This window comes from Labeo rohita, unplaced genomic scaffold (assembly GCF_022985175.1).
Source record: "Labeo rohita strain BAU-BD-2019 unplaced genomic scaffold, IGBB_LRoh.1.0 scaffold_1535, whole genome shotgun sequence".
Lineage (NCBI taxonomy): Eukaryota > Metazoa > Chordata > Actinopteri > Cypriniformes > Cyprinidae > Labeo > Labeo rohita.
Window position 1 is genome coordinate 1 of NW_026127709.1, and position 17,987 is coordinate 17,987.

The following is a 17,987-nucleotide window of genomic DNA, read 5'->3' on the forward strand; positions in this document are numbered from 1 at the left end:
AACTTGGAATTGTTATTTGGTTGAAATGCTGAAAATGAATTATTAATTTCTCATGCATAGTCTCTAGTTTATTGTAGTTCAGCTCAAAGTATTTTTATTGCTTTACGGAAGTTCATACAAGTGGTGTCAAACCACAGGATTTTGACTGAAAACAGCCTTCCTGTACATTTCAAATCCACTGAAATGCTAGGACGTTAGGCAACTGAGATTTGCATCTTGATGAACTGTAGTAAATGTGACTCTCGTGTAGCATTTTGCAGTGACCTGGACAACTGACAGCCCTCACCGACGTCTGTTTTCAATGTCTGTTTTTCTGTATTTGTAAATAAACATAACTATTTTTTACTCTTATTAGGAAAATAATTTCGATAAAATCCTGGTGTACTGCTCAGAGATGAAGGAACTTAGTGACTCCAAGCCTTTATTGCTGGGTAGTGTGGAGAAGTGTGCTCTCCAGGCTGTTACTGCAATATGCCAGGTAAAGGACTTTCACATTGTTCTCTCTGACAACAGGATTCATTTAGCATCACACACACATACTGTACATTACAACATTAATTGTATGGAGATTAGGTCCAATACCTAGTCCAGTTTAAGCATCATATCTCCTATTTGTACCAAGAGAATTGCGTATCTCGCTAGTTACATGCCAACCTAAAAATGCATGCATGTTTCGTGACAAAAATTGTTCCACCGATTGTCTTTTAGTAGAAAGAAAGAAAATATTGTGATTCTTGTGAGTTATTAAATAGATCATGTAACATTTGATAACATATTTTAGGATGTCCATATTTTCAATATTTCAGTAAATTCAATGAATACAACTTTTGTATATACTACAATAACCAAAATGTTTATTAGAGTTTTTATATTGCTTACAATAAATGTTTAAAAGTCTTACAGTCAGTGCAGGAGAGGAGTAATAATCATATAAGCAGTAGTGTTTACACATCTGTGTATATACAGTTGAAACAACATGCAGTCTAGTGCATGTGATTGATGTGAGGATATGCTGACAACATATGGACATGAGAACAGGTTTCAATAAAAAGGCATTTGTGTTTGTATACACTTTAACCGCGGTTTACCATATTTAGCTGCGCAACCTCAATGTCCATTTATTTGTAACATTTTCATTAGCAGTGCTAGTGTGTGGTTGATTTCAGTTGTCGGCAGTGTTATAGATGCTACTTTTTGAATTGCTTAATCAAAGTGTGTGAAGTTATGTCAATGAACATTATCAAATGACAAATGCCACTATTAAGCAGGTCGGCGTGGTATCCCAGGCACACCATAGTCATAGGCCACTACATTTAACTTTACATTTAGTCATTTAGCAGACACTATTATCCAAAGAGACTCACAAATGAGGACAATAGAAGTGAAAGTGTTACGAATCTGGTCGGTGTTCTGCGGACCGCTCACCACCAGATGTCAGAGGATCCACTCACTGGCCCGAAAGCTAAGTCCAGTGATCTGGTTGAAGGTTTAATGCATGTTCTGTCTTTTCACAGCGCTTCTGCAAAGTTCACTTGATTTATCAAGATTTAGTTTCAATTTTAATCTGGCTCCGTATTAATCTGACTCCAGTTTCAAATGATCATTAAATTTGATCATTCTAGACATTCCATATTTTCAATTATTCGTTCGTTGGGGGACCTAATGTCTCATTTGAGTTTGGCGCCGATCTCATGATTTTACTCAGAGGTTGTGGGTGACTAATACCTGCTTTGCCAGCCGCTTACTGCTTGCTCTAAACAAAAAGTATAGTTTACTTATTTTATTCCCGCACAACGTGTTAACATCATCAATAGACAGGAATCAGGAGGTCTCAGAAGATGTTCCTACTGCTCCGTTCAATCATGAGCCTCCAGTTTGCTCTCGCAAGGCACTGTATACAGCCAAGGTAAAGTATTCATACACAATTTTTCACATTTTATGTTGCAGCCTTATGTTAAACTACTTTAAATTACTTTCTTCCCCACATCAATCTACACTCCCTACTCCATAATGCCAAAGCAAAAAATAGGTTTTTAACGTTTGTGCAAATTTATTAAAAATAAAAAAACTGAAAAGATCCCGTTGCATAAGTATTCATACCCTTTTCTGGGACACTTGAAATTTAGCTCAGGAGCATTCATATTGCTTCTAGATGTTACTACACTTGGAGTGGAGTTAAACTGGGGCAGATTCATTTGAATGAGTATGATTTAGAAAGGCACACACCTCTCAGAAAAGGTCTAACATCTAAAAATGCATATCAGAGCAAAAACCTAGTCCTGAGGTCAAGATAACTGCCTGTAGAGCTCAGTGACAGACTTGGTTAAGGCAATGATCTAGGGAAGAGTTCAGAAAAAAATCTGCTGCATTGAAGGTTCACAGAAGCATGTAGCCTCCATTATCCACAATGGAAGACGATTGGAACAACTAGGACTCTAGAAAACGTCTGCCAGCCCCCATCCAAGCTGACAGAGCTTGAGAGGTGAAAAGGTGAGGCAAAGAAGGGCAGATAATTGCCAAATGCAGGTGTGCAAAGCTTGTCACATCAGACCCAAAAAGACTTGATGCTGTAAAGGTGCTTCAACTATGTACTGAATACTTATGCAATGTACTTATCAGTGTTTTATTTTTAATACATTTGTAAAATTTGCAAATCTGGTTTTTGCTTTGTCATTATTATGGTGTACGGAGTGTAAATTGATGTGGGGAAAAACTAATTTAAAGCAGTTTAACATAATGCTGCAACAAAACAAAATGTGAAAAAAATGAAGGGGTATGAATACTTTTGCAAGGCACTGAATTTGTGGTAACAGAAAATCTCCTCACAATTTACTAGTCCTAATGATTTCCAGAAATATCAGAATAAATCAAATATAACATTTTATGTGTCAGGTAAAAAAATATCATGCCAATTACATAATTAAACAATGAGAATCCAATTCAATTTCAATTTCGATAAATGTATAACATTGTTCGCTCAACGATGAATCATAAGAGTGAGAGATGCATACCTGACTATCAGAGAGACGCACTGCAGCATGAGAGAGACCTGGAGGTTTAGCTCCACAGACTCACACACACACACACACAGTGTGGGGGTTCTTCTGACTGCAGAATCCAGAGGTAGTGTTGTTTTGACTTAAATACTCCAAACCAGAACAAAGTAATCTTCCAACCAGTTGTAAAAACACAAAGACCTTTTGGTTTGTCAGGAAATCTTGCGACGCAGGGTCACACCTGGTTGGAGATTGTCATCTGACCCTAAAACATACCCCTTAGCAGCAAATCCAATAAAAGTTTTCAATCTTTCTTAAAATATAACTGACTGCTGTGAAATTGAGACCATTTTACCAATCGAACAGAGACCTTTAGAATGAAGGGGAAAAACAATATATTCTCAAGATATATGGATGGTGTATGGATCTTCTTAGTGAAACTTTTCAGGGAAAAGTGTGGGAATGAGAGGCGGAGGAGCCAGAGAAGAGAAGAGGGTCATAAATGAGCAAGGAGATAAGTTCAGAGAAAGTTGGAGAATGAGCCTATTTCCAAAAAAAGTGGAGTGTTCAATAAGATGAACGATGAAAAACATTAATACAGACACTTACTGAACAGATGTTTTTTTAACAGGCTAAATCTGAGGGCACACTTTTTGAGAGGTTAAATAATCTCAAACTAAACTGGAAAATTGACACACTTGTGTCTACCATCATACTGAAGTCATGGCCAAGAGACCGCAATGGAGGCTATCTGGAGGATGAAGAAGCTGTTCTTAAACATCTACTGGGCTGGCCAGCAGCTAAGAATATCTTTCAGCTCAATGGTATGATATGGATTCCCTCTGCATACTGGATCATCATTCTGAGACAGAAACAATCTTAAAGAAACATATGTAATGTTTATATACTCTTATATAGATGTGCATTTTTTTACTCCGTAGGTTCTGATGAAAAACTGATCAGTCAGCTTTCTGAAAAAGCTAAAGAGAAATTTACCATGGCAATATCATCATTCACAAAAATTTCAAATCAACTTGTATCAGGGAAAATAAAAATAAAGCTCCTCAAGCACATCCTGCAAAACAAGCCTGCTTATCTTGACCTGCTTCATTTAGGTAAAATATGACATGTATGATACTTCCCTTTTACATACTGTAAAAAAAGTCATAACCTTACTGTTTTTTTTTTCTCAGATTGTTTTTGTGACAATGAACAATACAGGGACACCAATGCCATGAACAGGCTTCTTGACTGTAGACAAGAGGAGGTGAAGGCTGTTTATCATGAGAAATCACTGGTGGATTCTCTCATCACAATATGCTGCAATCTCCAGGAACATCTGAAGGGTACAAGCTTTCTTTTAAACACCTGACAATAAAAGATTTTAATATTATGTTAATATTAATATTTATTATTATGTTTCTATTTTATTTACAGTTGATTTTGAAGGGTTGAACGACAAATGCCGAAATGACATTGATGAGACGGACTTGGACAAGTTTGTGGATGTTTGTTTATTAAATAAAACTCTCTCTGCAATAGGAGTAGTCTACTACTTTGAGCTTAAAGATAATGTTCGATCTATGGCAGAGGTCCTTTACACCTTCAAAGATAGCTTCATCTTCAGAATGTGTTGGAAAAATGAGGCAACAAAGTTTGCTAAAAATAATGAAGCCGTTCCTTCAAAGAGCGATTTGGTTATCACACTCAAAGAGCTTCACAGTGACATATTTACGCCATGCTACAACGCCTACAAAAACATATACACAACACTTAAAGAGGGCAGCATCCCTTTTAAAACTATTGATGTCAAATTTAGAGCCTACAAGGGAAAAATTAAAGAACTGGAAGCAGAATTTGCAAACTTATGCCAACTAGATCTCAATGATGACCAACGCTGGGTCAAAACAAGAGTCTATCAGATTGAGCAGTACCATGAGCTTCATCTGGCAGTACAGTCAGCGGAGGTGGTCAAGATGGTCAAAGAAACACTCGGCCTACAAGGAGACTTTCAAATCTTGGACAAGTTGCTTAACACTGTAAGTCATCATATGGACAATTTTGTTATAGATAAATAAGATGAGGAATTAATGATTAACCCACAAAGCTGTCTTTCTTTCAGAGACACAAGGATTTTAAAGAGGAGCATCTTGACAGCATTGATGATGAGTTGGTGGAGGCAAAAAATGTGCTTGTGGAGATCACAGAACCCCGTAGATTGTGCCTTCAGGAGCTCAGCCTCAGAAAGAATTTTGTGTCATGGGTAAAACAGGATCTTAGAGGTAAATGTGTGTTTACACCGGAATACTATTTTATAATTATTTTATAACTTTTGTAAGCAAATGTTATTCCTCTTTATCACTTCAGACATCAACGGGTCAAAAGTCTTTGTTGATTTGGCTTCAATCTCTGCTGGAGAGAACGATATGGAAGTGGATCGTGTGGCCTGTTTTCATGATGCAGTTCTTGGCTACTCCTCAGTGCTCTATGATTTGAATCCAGAGGCTGACTTCAAACTTTTCAAAGAGATGCTGAAGAAACTATGGAAGGCACTTGACAATGACCACAACCTCCCAAAGAAACTGGTGAGCGAATCTGTTAGCTTTTAAAACCCAGTAAAAGAAAGCAGGATTTCTCACATTCTTGTTCATCAACATTTTCTCTGATTTCAGCGTGACTCTGCAAGACACTTAGAATGGTTGAAAGCAGTCAAGGACAGTCATGGGTCAGTAGAAACCTCATCTATGTCTTTGGCCTCAGCTATCAACATGAACGGCGTCTACATTATTAGTGCACAAAATCAAAAGGTTTGTCATTACTACATTATCATTACATACTGATGAAATGCAATGACATTTTAAAATGAATTTTGTCATCATTTAGGCAAAATTTTGTCATTTATTTATATATATATATATACAGGGAGGTCAATAAGTATTTGATCACCCTGTAATTTTGCAAGTTCTCTTACTTAGAAATCATGGAGGGGTCTACAATTTTCAGCATAGGTGCATTTCCACTGTGAGAGACAGAATCTAAAAATAAAAATCCGGAAATCACATTGTATGATTTTTTTTTTTTTTTTTTTTTTTTTTTTTTTCTTCATCGGGTGCAAAACTAACTTTTCCAAGTTGTTTGAACATTAATGTGTGTTGACAGGTTGTGTACACAACCACCCTACAATGATAAAAATCCATCCACTGGTATTTTTTTAATCTTTAAAAGTAATATCCCCTTTTTAAAATCAGCTCATTCTCAGCTTCTTGTCGTTGTGGCGAAACACAGTTGATTGACATGAGCGTCTTACCTTAGCCCCGCCCTCACCGAGCTGAAACAGTCCCAAAACGATAGTCATTGTGTGACTCAGGTGCAGAAGCAGACTCTAATTGAGCGATTGAGGTGTTGTGTTGTTGGATGTAATATTACTACTGTTGAGAATTTTTAATCAAAGTATAATATGGACTTTTCACTAAGACCCTAAAGAATCATATCAACTTGTGAAAAATGGGCATCTGATGACCCCTTTAACAATTTATTTGTGAATTACTGTGTCAAATAAGTGCTTATCAGCCAGATTTCTGACCCTTAAAGACCTGTTATTTTGCTTTTAAATAGTCCAGCTACACTCCGCTCATGATTCTAAATTAGTAGCACCTGTTTGAGGTCGTTAGCTGTTATAAAGACACCTGTGCACCCCACAATCAGCCAAAGTCTAAGCAGCAACATGGGCAAAACCAAAGAGCTGTCAAAAGACACGAGACAAAACTGTAGACCTTCACAAAGCTGGAAAGGGCTACAGGGCAATTGCCATGCAGCTTGGTGGAAAAAAGAACAACTTTTGGAGCAATTGCCAGAAAATGGAAGAGGCTAATGATGACTGTCAATGTCCCTCGGACTGGGGCCCCACAGAAGATCTCTCCTCGTGGGATATCAGTGATGCTAAGAATGGTGAAGAATCAGCCTAGAACTACACGGGAGGAGCTGGTCAATGCCATGAAGAGAGCTGAGACCATCGTTTCCAAGGCTACTGTCAGTAATACACTAAAACGTCATGGTTTAAAATCTTGCATCACATGGAAGGTTCCCCTGCTTGAGTCAGCCCATGTCCAGGCCCGTCTGAAGTTTGCCAGGGACCATCTGGATGATCCAGAGGAGTCATGGGAGAAAGTCCTGTGGTCAGAATAGAACTTTTTGGTCTTAACTCAATTCACCATGTTTGGAGGAAGAAGAATGATGAGTATGATCCCAATAATACCATACCTACAGTGAAGCATGGGGCTGGAAGCATCATGCTCTGGGAGTGTTTTTCTGCACAGGGGACAGGACGACTGCACTGTGTTAAGGAGAGGATGAACGGGCCATGTATTGTGATATATTGGGCAAAAACCTCCTTCCCTCAGTCAGAGCATTAAAGATGGGTCGTGGCTGTGTCTTCCAACATGACAATGACCCAAAGCCACACAGCCAGGAAAACCAAGGAGTGGCTCCGTAAGAAGCATATCAAGGTTCTGGAGAGGCCTAGCCAGTCTCCAGACCTAAATCCAATAGAAAATCTTTGGAGGGAGCTGAAACACACAGCTCCCTCAGCGACAGCCCCGAAACCTGACAGATCTAGAGAAGATCTGTATGGAGGAGTGGGCCAAAATCCCTCCTGCAGTGTGTGCAAACCTGGTGAAGAACTACAGGAACTGTTTGGCCTCTATAATTGTTAACAAAGGCTTCTGTACCAAATATTAAAATTTTTTTGACTCATGTGATTTCCGGATTTTTATTTTTAGATTCTGTCTCTCACAGTGGAAATGCACCTATGCTGAAAATTGTAGACCCCTCCATGATTTCGAAGTAAGAAAATTTGCAAAATCACAGGGTGATCAAATACTTATTGACCTCACTGTATATAAAATATAAATTGTACCTTTGTTTCTGAAATCAATAAATCCCACCTAACATTAACATTTTTAAATATACTTTTATAGTGCAATAATTTCACATTCAATCTTCAAATGAATGTAAAAACAACATAAAGGCAGTATATCTTTTAATAACTGTTAATTTTTTTTTTTTATAACTGAAGGTATCACTGATACCGATACCACTAATGTCTCTAGGAAATTATTTTTTCCCTTATATTTAACCATTGATTATAACCTTTCAACTATACAGCATAAATGAGAGCTATCGATTGTAACATTTATTAGACTTTAAAAAATAGCAACTCATAATTCAAGTGAACATAAAATAGTCTTCACATTTACATGTGCCCTTCAGCAATTAGGAAATAAAAAGAAATTGAATACAGTTATAAAACATTGAATTCTAAATTAATTGAATTAATTTAATAAAGAGGAAATAATTAACTTTTGTAGCTTTAAGGATTCATTAAAGCTACAAAAGTTATTTATTTCCTCTTTTTCTTTATTTTGTTCTTTAATAAGCAGACATCACAGCAGCTTGGTTAATAGGTTTTTTTTTTGAATGTGCAGCCTGGTCTCATTGTTTATACGTAGAAATATATGTAACGTATAGAGGCACAAAACATAATTCATACGTATTTCAACGTTTTAAACGTACAAATGGCTATGTATTTTTAGACAAAAAACCTAATATATTTACGTATCTTGTATTTCATTAAGATATTCGTATCAGTGCCTGTTTTATCATTTTATTAAGCGATTTAGATTTTTTAGCCACCTTAACCTACCCCCAAACCTAAACCTACCCATTTTATAGCAGATATGCATTTTTATAATTTTATGAATAAGCGATTTAGATTCTTTGTCCCCTTAACCTACCCCCAAACCTAAACCAAACCCATTTTATAGCGAATATAAACAAATATAAAACGTAACTGACCAAAATATGCAGGGAATTTACCAATTTAGTAAGAATACAGCATACAAATATTTTTTTATAGTTGCCCACCTCTAAACCTAACATTAACCATAACTCTCTCTGTACAGTAATAAAGAAAAACATGACAGACAGAAAAGTGCAATCACAATCATTTATTTATTGCAAAAATGTCAGCAGTCGTACAAAAAAGTAATCCAAATAACGATCCGTTTGCAGCCATAGTCCTCTCTGGCGAAATACAGTAATACAGTTTGAAGTGCTGAGCAGAATTTAAGTTATTAATCGCTGAAAATATTATCCAGATTAATACCCTGATCCTCCCATAAAGGCGTCCGCGCTTCTTTCAAACACATTTCACCAGAAACACGGCATGTCGTAATCTGTGACGAATGCAGACGAGAGCCAATGAGCGCTCAATTTTCCTGTCGTAAAACCTGACGTTTCTTAATACGGCAATATTTGAATTTGAAAAAATGCACTTCTTGCGCGGGTTTATTGCTGTTACTTCTGGATTCGCTACTCAGAATGGAGTATGAAGATCGCTGGATAAAGGCTTAATTTGGTTCTGTTCCTCGCAATCGTATGGATTCTGAAGATCTGGATTACAGCGCACAAATAAAATTAGTTCATTTTGTAATTATGATGCATGTTCTGTGTATTTTATGGTTCTATTGTTAGTCACAGGCTCACAGCATGTCGGAGAAACGCCTTTTGTGTCCCACCACAGCAAACATAGTTAATATTACATGAATGGTTAAACGATTGCAGAAATGTTGATTATTTTAAGGGTTTGAAGTGTAGTCTTGTTTAACATTATGTAGACCTATTCTTGGAAACGAGCTGGCAGCAGAAATTGCAGAATGAAATGTTATAACTTCATAACATTACGATTAAACTGTTTAATAATGCAATTGAAAACATAAGGCCATTGGTATGGCAATTAAAAACAACAATAATAATGAAATGAATGCGGCGATATCAATATTCATAAGGATACTAAAACCCTGCGGTCTTCTGCCTCACAACGTACCCCTGTGATGCTGCCGAAACAGAACGCTCCCTGCGCTGTGGGCCTAGCGTCACTTTTGGCGCCTCAGAAGAGGATAGGATGTCTATTGCGGCGTCAGAGGGGGAGCAATCGGAAGATGAAGCTGCTGTATCGGAGCGGAGCGGCACTCCCCCGCGGATGATGAACTGTCGGCTATGCTTCTCAGGGCCGCCAAGGGGATCAAGCTCGAGGTGCCAAAGGTACCCTCGCCTGATCACTGAAGGCTGGATGATTGGTTTCTGGGGGCGGGTGCACTTGTGCCCGCAAACGCTGCCACTTGGCCCGCCGTTGGAGAGTGGTGCCGCCCGATTCTCAGGGACCTGCGAAGAACACCCGCAGAGCTGCTAAGCGTCCCTGACATTGGCAGCCCAGGGATTGCAGAAGTTGCTCTTTGGGGAACCACAACACCTGCGTCCCCACCCCTGGGGGAGGGCCGGGGGCCTCTGTTCACTCAGCTGCCATCGACTCATGGGTCGGTGGAACCCCTCTTTCACAAAAAGAGCAGTTTCCAAAATCTCTGGGTTTTGTCATCTGAGATCTGCTCCTGAGCGTTGCTACGCTTCCTCTGACTCAGACTCAGAGCCTGGATTCGCCAAAGCGGGAACCTGAAAGAGTAAGTGCTGTTTCACACAGCATGATTTTTCTACAACACGATTTTCCTTCTGGGATGAGTCCCCTTCCTTGTCCCTACTTCATTGTGTCCAAAAAGAGCGGTGGATTACAACCGATCCTGGACCTACGAGTACTGAACCTATCCCTTCACAGGCTACAGTTTAAGATGCTTACTTCGAAGCGCATACTTTCGTGCATTCGCCACCAGGATTGGTTTGTAGCCATCGACCTGAAGGACGCATACTTTCATGTCTCGATTTTACCTTGACACAGACATTTCTTCGGTTTGCTTTCGAGGGTCAGGCATATCAGTACAGAGTCCTCCCAGTTGGTCTGTCCCTGTCCATGACAGGCTGGGATGCTGTGTGCAGCGGGCAAGCAGCCTTGGGCTCCTGGATAGGACCTCGGATACAGTGGCATATCAATTGCCTCGAGTTGCTAGCCACGCTTCTCGCACTGCGTTGATTTCTTCCGATGCTCTACGACAAGCATGTTCTCATCCGTACAGATAACAATGCGACCGTGGCGTACACCGTCAGGGAGGTCTACGCTCCCGTCGCATGTCGCAACTCGACTGCCATCTACTCCTATGCAGTCAGAAGTGGCTCAAATCGTTGTGTGCCGTTCACCTACCAGGGGAGCTCAGTCTTGCAGCTGACATGCTTTCACGACAGCTCACTCTCTCTGGAGAATGGCGACTCCATCCCCAGACGGTCCAGCTGATTTGGAGTCAATTTGGGGAGGCCCAGATAAAGGCCCAAGTACGCATTTCCCCCAGTGAGCCTCCTTGCACAGAGCTCACTCCACTCGGAGTGTTGTCTCCTCCTATGCATTGGCGCACATTGCCTCTGTAGCAGACATTTGTAGAGCTGCAGGCTGGGTGACACCCAACACCTTTGCGAGATTCTACAATCTCCACGTTGAGCCTGTGTCTTCCCGTGTGTTAGGTAACATCAGGTAATTTGTGGGAGGCCGGCTTGGTGTCAGCTTGCTGCGCCATTCCCTATGGATCCGTGCGCTATTTCCAGTGTTTCCCCTGGTGGGTGAACTCTGGTTCCTCCTTGCCCCGCAGTCTGGACTAGTCCTGCTGTGTTCCAACTGGGCCTCCTTCACCCTGTTGGTTGTGGCATCATGTCTCAGTTCCGCGGTCATATCACTGTGTCTCCCCTCCCTTAGCTTAGTTAGTTTTCCACATGTACCTCATGTGCTCTGCTACCCAACGACTGCTTCAGTCGCAAAAAAAAAATAAAATAAAAGAGTTGGCAGTTGGCTTCCTTGGTGGGCCCCTTCTGGTCCACAGGGTGTTGGGCAGGTTATGTTCTGGGACCATTTGCTCTGGTTCTGATTCCCAGGTGTAACGCTGCCTCAGGATTGTGGCGTTTTCCATGGGTCTGTTCCCATTTGTAACGCCATAGTGAAACGACTGAAGGGGAACGTCTAGGTTACATACGTAACCCCCGTTTCCTGAAGGAGGGAACGGAGACGTTACATCCCCTTGCCACGATCCTGGGCTGTGCTGTAGGCTCAGCTCCTCAGCAAAAACCTGAATAGTGGATGCACTAGTGGATATCTTATATACCCGTATGTACAGGGAAGTGGCTTTGCATGCAAAATCCACTAGCCAATTTTCATTGGCCCTTTCTCTATAGCTCAGAGCTGATAGGTCCTCTAGCGAGTTCCCATATGTAACGTCTCCGTTCCCTCCTTCAGGGAACGGGGGTTACATACATAACCTAGACTTTTCCTGGTCTGACAACAGCGTTACCCAATGTCACATTCCACATTTCCTCCTTTGTTCTAGTCTCTCTGTCAGTTTTTACCTTGCCAAAGGATTTATTAAAGATTTTTACATTTACTCCTTCGTCATGCAAGCACTGGGACGCCTATATCATATGAGAAGATAACTTAAATGACTAATATATAAATATATATATATATATATATATATATATATATAGTTAATTCATCAGGAAGGCAGTAAACATGCAGTTTATTATAGGCATGAATGTCTAAATACATAAGACACAACGAGGGGGTGTCTTTAAAAGCACTCTTGTGTAGAACTACTTAATTTCACCACGGATTCATATCTAAAGTTGAACAGCTAAGCCCAAGCCTCCATTACTAATTTAAAAAAATCACTTTAGAACTAGTAACTGTCACAGAACTGTCAGTCAGTGTGCATTGGTTTTTCCCTTTGTCACCCCCTGTTGATCTGTTTGCTTTTGTTTCTCCCTCATTAGCGTTATCTGCCACACCTGTCTTAGTCATTAGCAGCCCCTTTATAAGTTGGTCTGTGTTTTCAGTTCCCTTTCGGTCTTTAATGTTGTTTGACGTGTTTGGATGTTCATGTGGTTTCCTGTTTATTCCTGCCTGATTCAACCTGTGGACTTATTAAAAGACTTATTTTGATTTTCATCTCCATGGTCCATGTTCTGCATCTGAACCATTCGTAACAGTAACGAAGGAACGTTGAGTTGCTTCATTAAAAACTTATTGTATTACTGCATTAAAAGCAGTGTGTTATGTGGAGTAAAGTATTATTAGATAGAGATGGACTGTCGGGTTTATGGACTGTATGTCAGTTCTTTCCTAGTGCCTTCCCTCCGCTGTTTGGTTGCTCCTATGCCCAAATTTGGTTCTTCCTGTTAATTAGCATCTTTCCCCTCACCTCTGGTTGTAATTAGCACCCCCTTATAAGTTTGTCTGATTTCTGTGTTTCCTGGTTTCGGCAACAATGTTACAATGTTACTAACATTACACCATATGTGACATATGTTTCCTACTGTGTGCGTGTATCAGAGTATGTGACCGGAAATTTCCCCTCCGCGCTCCGTGCATTTAATAATCACTCCGCTCCGGGTTCACCATTTCCCGCTCCACTCCTCGCTCGCTGATATCAGAAATACCGCTCTGCCTTTGCTCCGTATCAAAAAATTTTCAGTATGTTTAAAATATAACAGTCCTGTTCATAACCTATATTAAAATATAGAGCATAAATATAAAATATAAAAAAATACAATAACAGGAGAGTTTGGAACACTAGTCTGCGAACTCTGTTCCTACCACATGCCACGGTAATAACATTGTCAGCATTAAAACAAAGACTATAGAATATTAAGAGTATAATTGCTTCTTTTTGCAGTGCAAAGCTTGTAATGAAAATAAGTTTTTGTCAGTTATTTTACCTACGGATCGCTGCATTTCTTACAGATTTCTGCTCATTTGAATCAGATACCATTACATTTGTTTTAATGCATTATTGACACAGCAATTGCATGTGAATAAGTGTTGTACCTGTGTAAATCATGCTTTCACCTGAAAATATTCAGTATCTAGAAGGAACAAACTAATTCCTTGTGAATTTACCAATCATGTCCATTGCCGTCATCATAGCCTTCACATTCTTTCTGATTTGAGTGATCCATCTCTATCAAGCTAGCTAAATATGTTTAACGTGAATTCTTGCTTAATATGCAGTTATATTACGGACCGTTGACATGAATTGTACTCATGATGGAGCGGTGGTGTAGTGCTCTTGGAGTGAGTGAAAACCACAACGCTCCGACTTTTAAAAAATTTGCTCCTCCCTCGATTCAAAATCACACCGCTCCACTCTGCGATCTGCTCCCACTCCACTCCGCTCACATACACTGGCATGTATGTTCCAGTCTCCTTGTCTGCTCTTTCCCTGCCTGTGGATTTATTAAAGACTTTGCTTTTACTCCTGCATCGTATTGCGCATTCCGACACGCGTCGTGACAGTTTGCCGAAACCTAAACCAAGATGAACTGGGTCGTCGAACCCGAACGCCCCCCAGTGTCTGCGCTTCCCGAGTGCCTTCCAGAGCCCACTCGCCCCGAGCGCCCTCCAGTGCCCACGCCTACCGAGCGCCCTCCAGAGCTTATCCTGGCCGGTAGTCGCCTAATTGTCCCTAAGAAAATTTTGGGGCGGGGCTATTTGACTGCAGCCGTAGGGGTCGGGCCAAGTGATAAGGCCAATCTGCCATGGCTTTCCGAACTGTCTGTTCCACCATTGCTCCCCGAGCCATGGCTGAGAGAGTATGATGACCTGCATGTGATACAGCATTCATCCTTCAGATAAATCTCATTTCAATAAAACATCAATTTCAGTGTCTGCTGAGGAAAGTGGTATCTTTTGTCATTCTATCCTTTCATCTGTTAAGGGTGATTTCTGATGACAGTACTGCTCAGTGCAAGCTGTTGTTGGAAGTAAAAATAACTTCCTGGGTGCTTCTGATTTCTTATTTGTGCATCCTCGTTTTTTTTCCTCGCTTTCTTTCCTTGTGTGAGGATGCGAGGAAAGGAAATGAGGACTGAGGAATCAGAGGATGAATTATGATATATTCTTGTTCACTCAAGTGTCACTTCAAAGTGTCATCAGCTGCTCTAAAGGGATCTGTCCATACGTTGTTAAAGTTCATTATTTAAGGCATTCATAATAAATATTAATAAAGCAAGATGCCCTGTTGAACTATATGACATAATTTAAACCGCAAAGGTAAAATATAAATGTAAATTATTATGACAAATGTGAAGCACCTCCCTTCAATGTTGTATATCAGGCAGCACTCTGATATACAAGATTGAAGTTAAATAAACATGATGAGATTTTGCTCACAGCCAAATCTATTTTCTCTGGAACATATAATAGATAAAATTAATTTTGATTTACCCAAAATTAATTATATCTCATGTTTAACCCTCTAAGCGCCAAAGTCGCAAAATTGTGACAAGACGTCATACTCATTAAAACAGACTGTAGTTTCTAATATGGTGTAATATCTCATTTGTATTCCCTACCACTAGATGGCAGACATGTAGTACTTTGATTCTAGACCAAAATTACGTCATGTTCCTATTCAACATGTTTGAGGAAATAGCAAAGCAAGTGAGCTATCGTATCTCTGATGCAGAAGCAGTTCAGTTCATAGCGTGCGAGTGAATTGTGAGTTTTGTGAGAGAAAATCGCCAAATGAAAAGTAAAAAGTTGTACTGTAATGATGTGTTGCACATGTTATTCGCCAATTCTGACTCTGAAGGGGAATATTTGCCTTTTGGAAATGACGATCGGTCGTCTAATGATCGTGCATCTCCCGGCACATCTTTGCAGCGCAATGGTGCTGCCGTCAAGGCGAAAGTGTTCATGAAGCACAAAAAAAGCAATCATTTCGACCCTTTGCCCAACGGGGAAGGGGGTGGCAGGGGTGAACGTGGGGCTGGAAGTAGCACTAGCTCTCTGGATCCAGCGCCCCACAGAGGTGGGAGTGGCTGCGCTGTGCGTGCGAGAGCCGGGAGACGTGGTAGAGGCAGCGGGGTGATCTGGATCATGCACTTTACTACTGTATATTATAGTAATATAGTAATAATGTAGTACTTTCTCCTGTTTTATTGTTGGTTTCCACTTTTCTGATCACTTGGAATGAGGATAAACAGACAAAAAAAAAAAAAAACCCACATGCAAATGAGTTCAAATGGTTTCCTCTTTTCTGATCATTTGGAAAGAGGATAAAAAATCACATGCAAATAAGTTCAAACATCCATTCAATATCTATTATTTCCTGAATATTACTGATGAGTTGATCAAAAAGAAGGCTACTGTTCACATACGTTTTACTACTAGTATAGTAATATAGTAATAATTTTGTGCTTTCTCCTGTGTTATTGTTGGTTTCCTCTTTTCTGATAATTGGAATGAGGATAAAAAAAGACAAAAACAAAAAAAAACATGCAAATAAGTTCAAACATCAATTCAATATCAACTATTTCCTAAATATTGTGAAATGCAAGATGGCTGCCCCTCATGACGTCATAATATGCAAATTAGATTAGTATATTTACACCTCACATAAACTTTTGGTCATGCCCAACATTTTTCTAATTTACAGTAGACCTCTATCTTTAAGCCCTTTCAAGTCACAAGCTTTTGAAATCTTAATTTCAAAATTCAGCATTTTTTAAAAATTAAAAAAAAAACCCTGGCGCCTAAAGGGTTAATCACTATAGAGACATCAGAGCCATCTGCAAATTCCAGAAAATCTGGCCAAGATAAGTCTACTTTCAGCAGGTTTATGAGCGCTAAACCACCGCTAACGCCCTAGAGCGTTAAAGCAAATTTTCAAATAGACGGTATCTTTTTAAACAAATCAGAACCAAGTTTAAAAACTCTTAAAACTACATTACAGTTGGAGTTCTTTTCACTAGAATATCACACTTCTCCCATGTGGGCCCCCTATGGGCAGAAAATTGAGTAGACAACGCAGGTGTTAAACTACAGTAATAAAGATCTTCAGCAATGGCTAACAATAGGATGCATTTGTGGATTGGGTTTTAACTGATTGCAGGCTTGTGACCACTTCATCCAAAGCTCTTAATGTTCTCCATGTTTTTACAATTGTAGTTACGAGTGAAAAACTGCTTCCGACTGAACAAATGATTCAAAATGATTCACAAACCACTTCAGACTAATTTGCCAACTTGTTTAATCAACTCTTTGAACTGAATCAACTCAACAGAGTGATTTAATTCAGAATGGGGCATCGCTCATGCCCTTGGAAAAAAAGGGGCATGAAGACAATAGGAAAGGTAGTCACAATTTAACTAAAACTGAAAGGTGCAGTGTGTAGATTTTTGCGGCATTTAGCGGTGAGGTTGTGAATTGCGACAGTCATAACGGCGACTTCCATGTGAGGGGACCCGCGGTATATGTAGATATAAACTGCTAATTCTGAGGTAATAAAAACATAATGGTTCATTAAGTAAGGTCTTTATACACCCCTGAAAACATAATTATGTATATTTTATTGCACCTCTGTCTAGAGATCATCTTAAATATTACACAGTGCACCTTTAATCAGTAATCATTTTAGTTTTAATAGATAACCTTCCATTGCCTATTTCAGCTACACTAAAATATTTAATATTGAATAACGAAGGACTGAATGACATGTTGAAATGCATGCTGTTAGCAGAATTAAATGTTTATTAAAAATTAAATTTTTAATTCTGACAGATATTAATCATACAAATATTTTAGCTACCACTTTTCATTTTCTGATTCAAAATAAACCACCTTAATTTTATGATAATATAGCATATGATTAAATTACATATCATGCTTATACATAATGCAATAATTCATTAGTACAATGTGTATATTTAGTATATCTTCTGCAGATAATATCAACCCTTGAATATTGCTTTTTCAGTTATGCTTGGAAGATGTTCTGAAGTTACATATTATGGAAGAGCAAGATGAAAGCTGTGAGACACGCATTTATAATTTTGAAGACCTCAGGGACCTTCAGAATAAACTGATGCTAATGTCTGGCAAAGGAGATCAGGGCCAGCGTGAAGTCAATCGATTTGCAGAGGTGATTTTAAAACTTTTTTAACTTTTTTAATTCTGCTGTCAATCACCATGGTTGTTGTAATTATCCCTGAATTTCTTTCTGCTGT

The 17,987-nt window shown here is 39.4% G+C and overlaps 1 protein-coding gene across 1 annotated transcript; it reads left to right on the top strand.

The window, feature by feature from the left end:
* Positions 1-355: 355 nt before the first annotated feature.
* Positions 356-17,902, top strand: LOC127158519 (E3 ubiquitin-protein ligase rnf213-alpha-like; the record flags this gene model as incomplete). The annotated part of the gene is made up of 9 exons (XM_051101604.1): positions 356-478; positions 3,628-3,820; positions 3,938-4,111; positions 4,190-4,342; positions 4,434-5,035; positions 5,119-5,278; positions 5,364-5,581; positions 5,669-5,803; positions 17,738-17,902. Coding segments are annotated over 9 exons (1,923 nt in total), but the record flags the coding sequence as incomplete, so codon positions are not given.
* Positions 17,903-17,987: the final 85 nt, after the last annotated feature.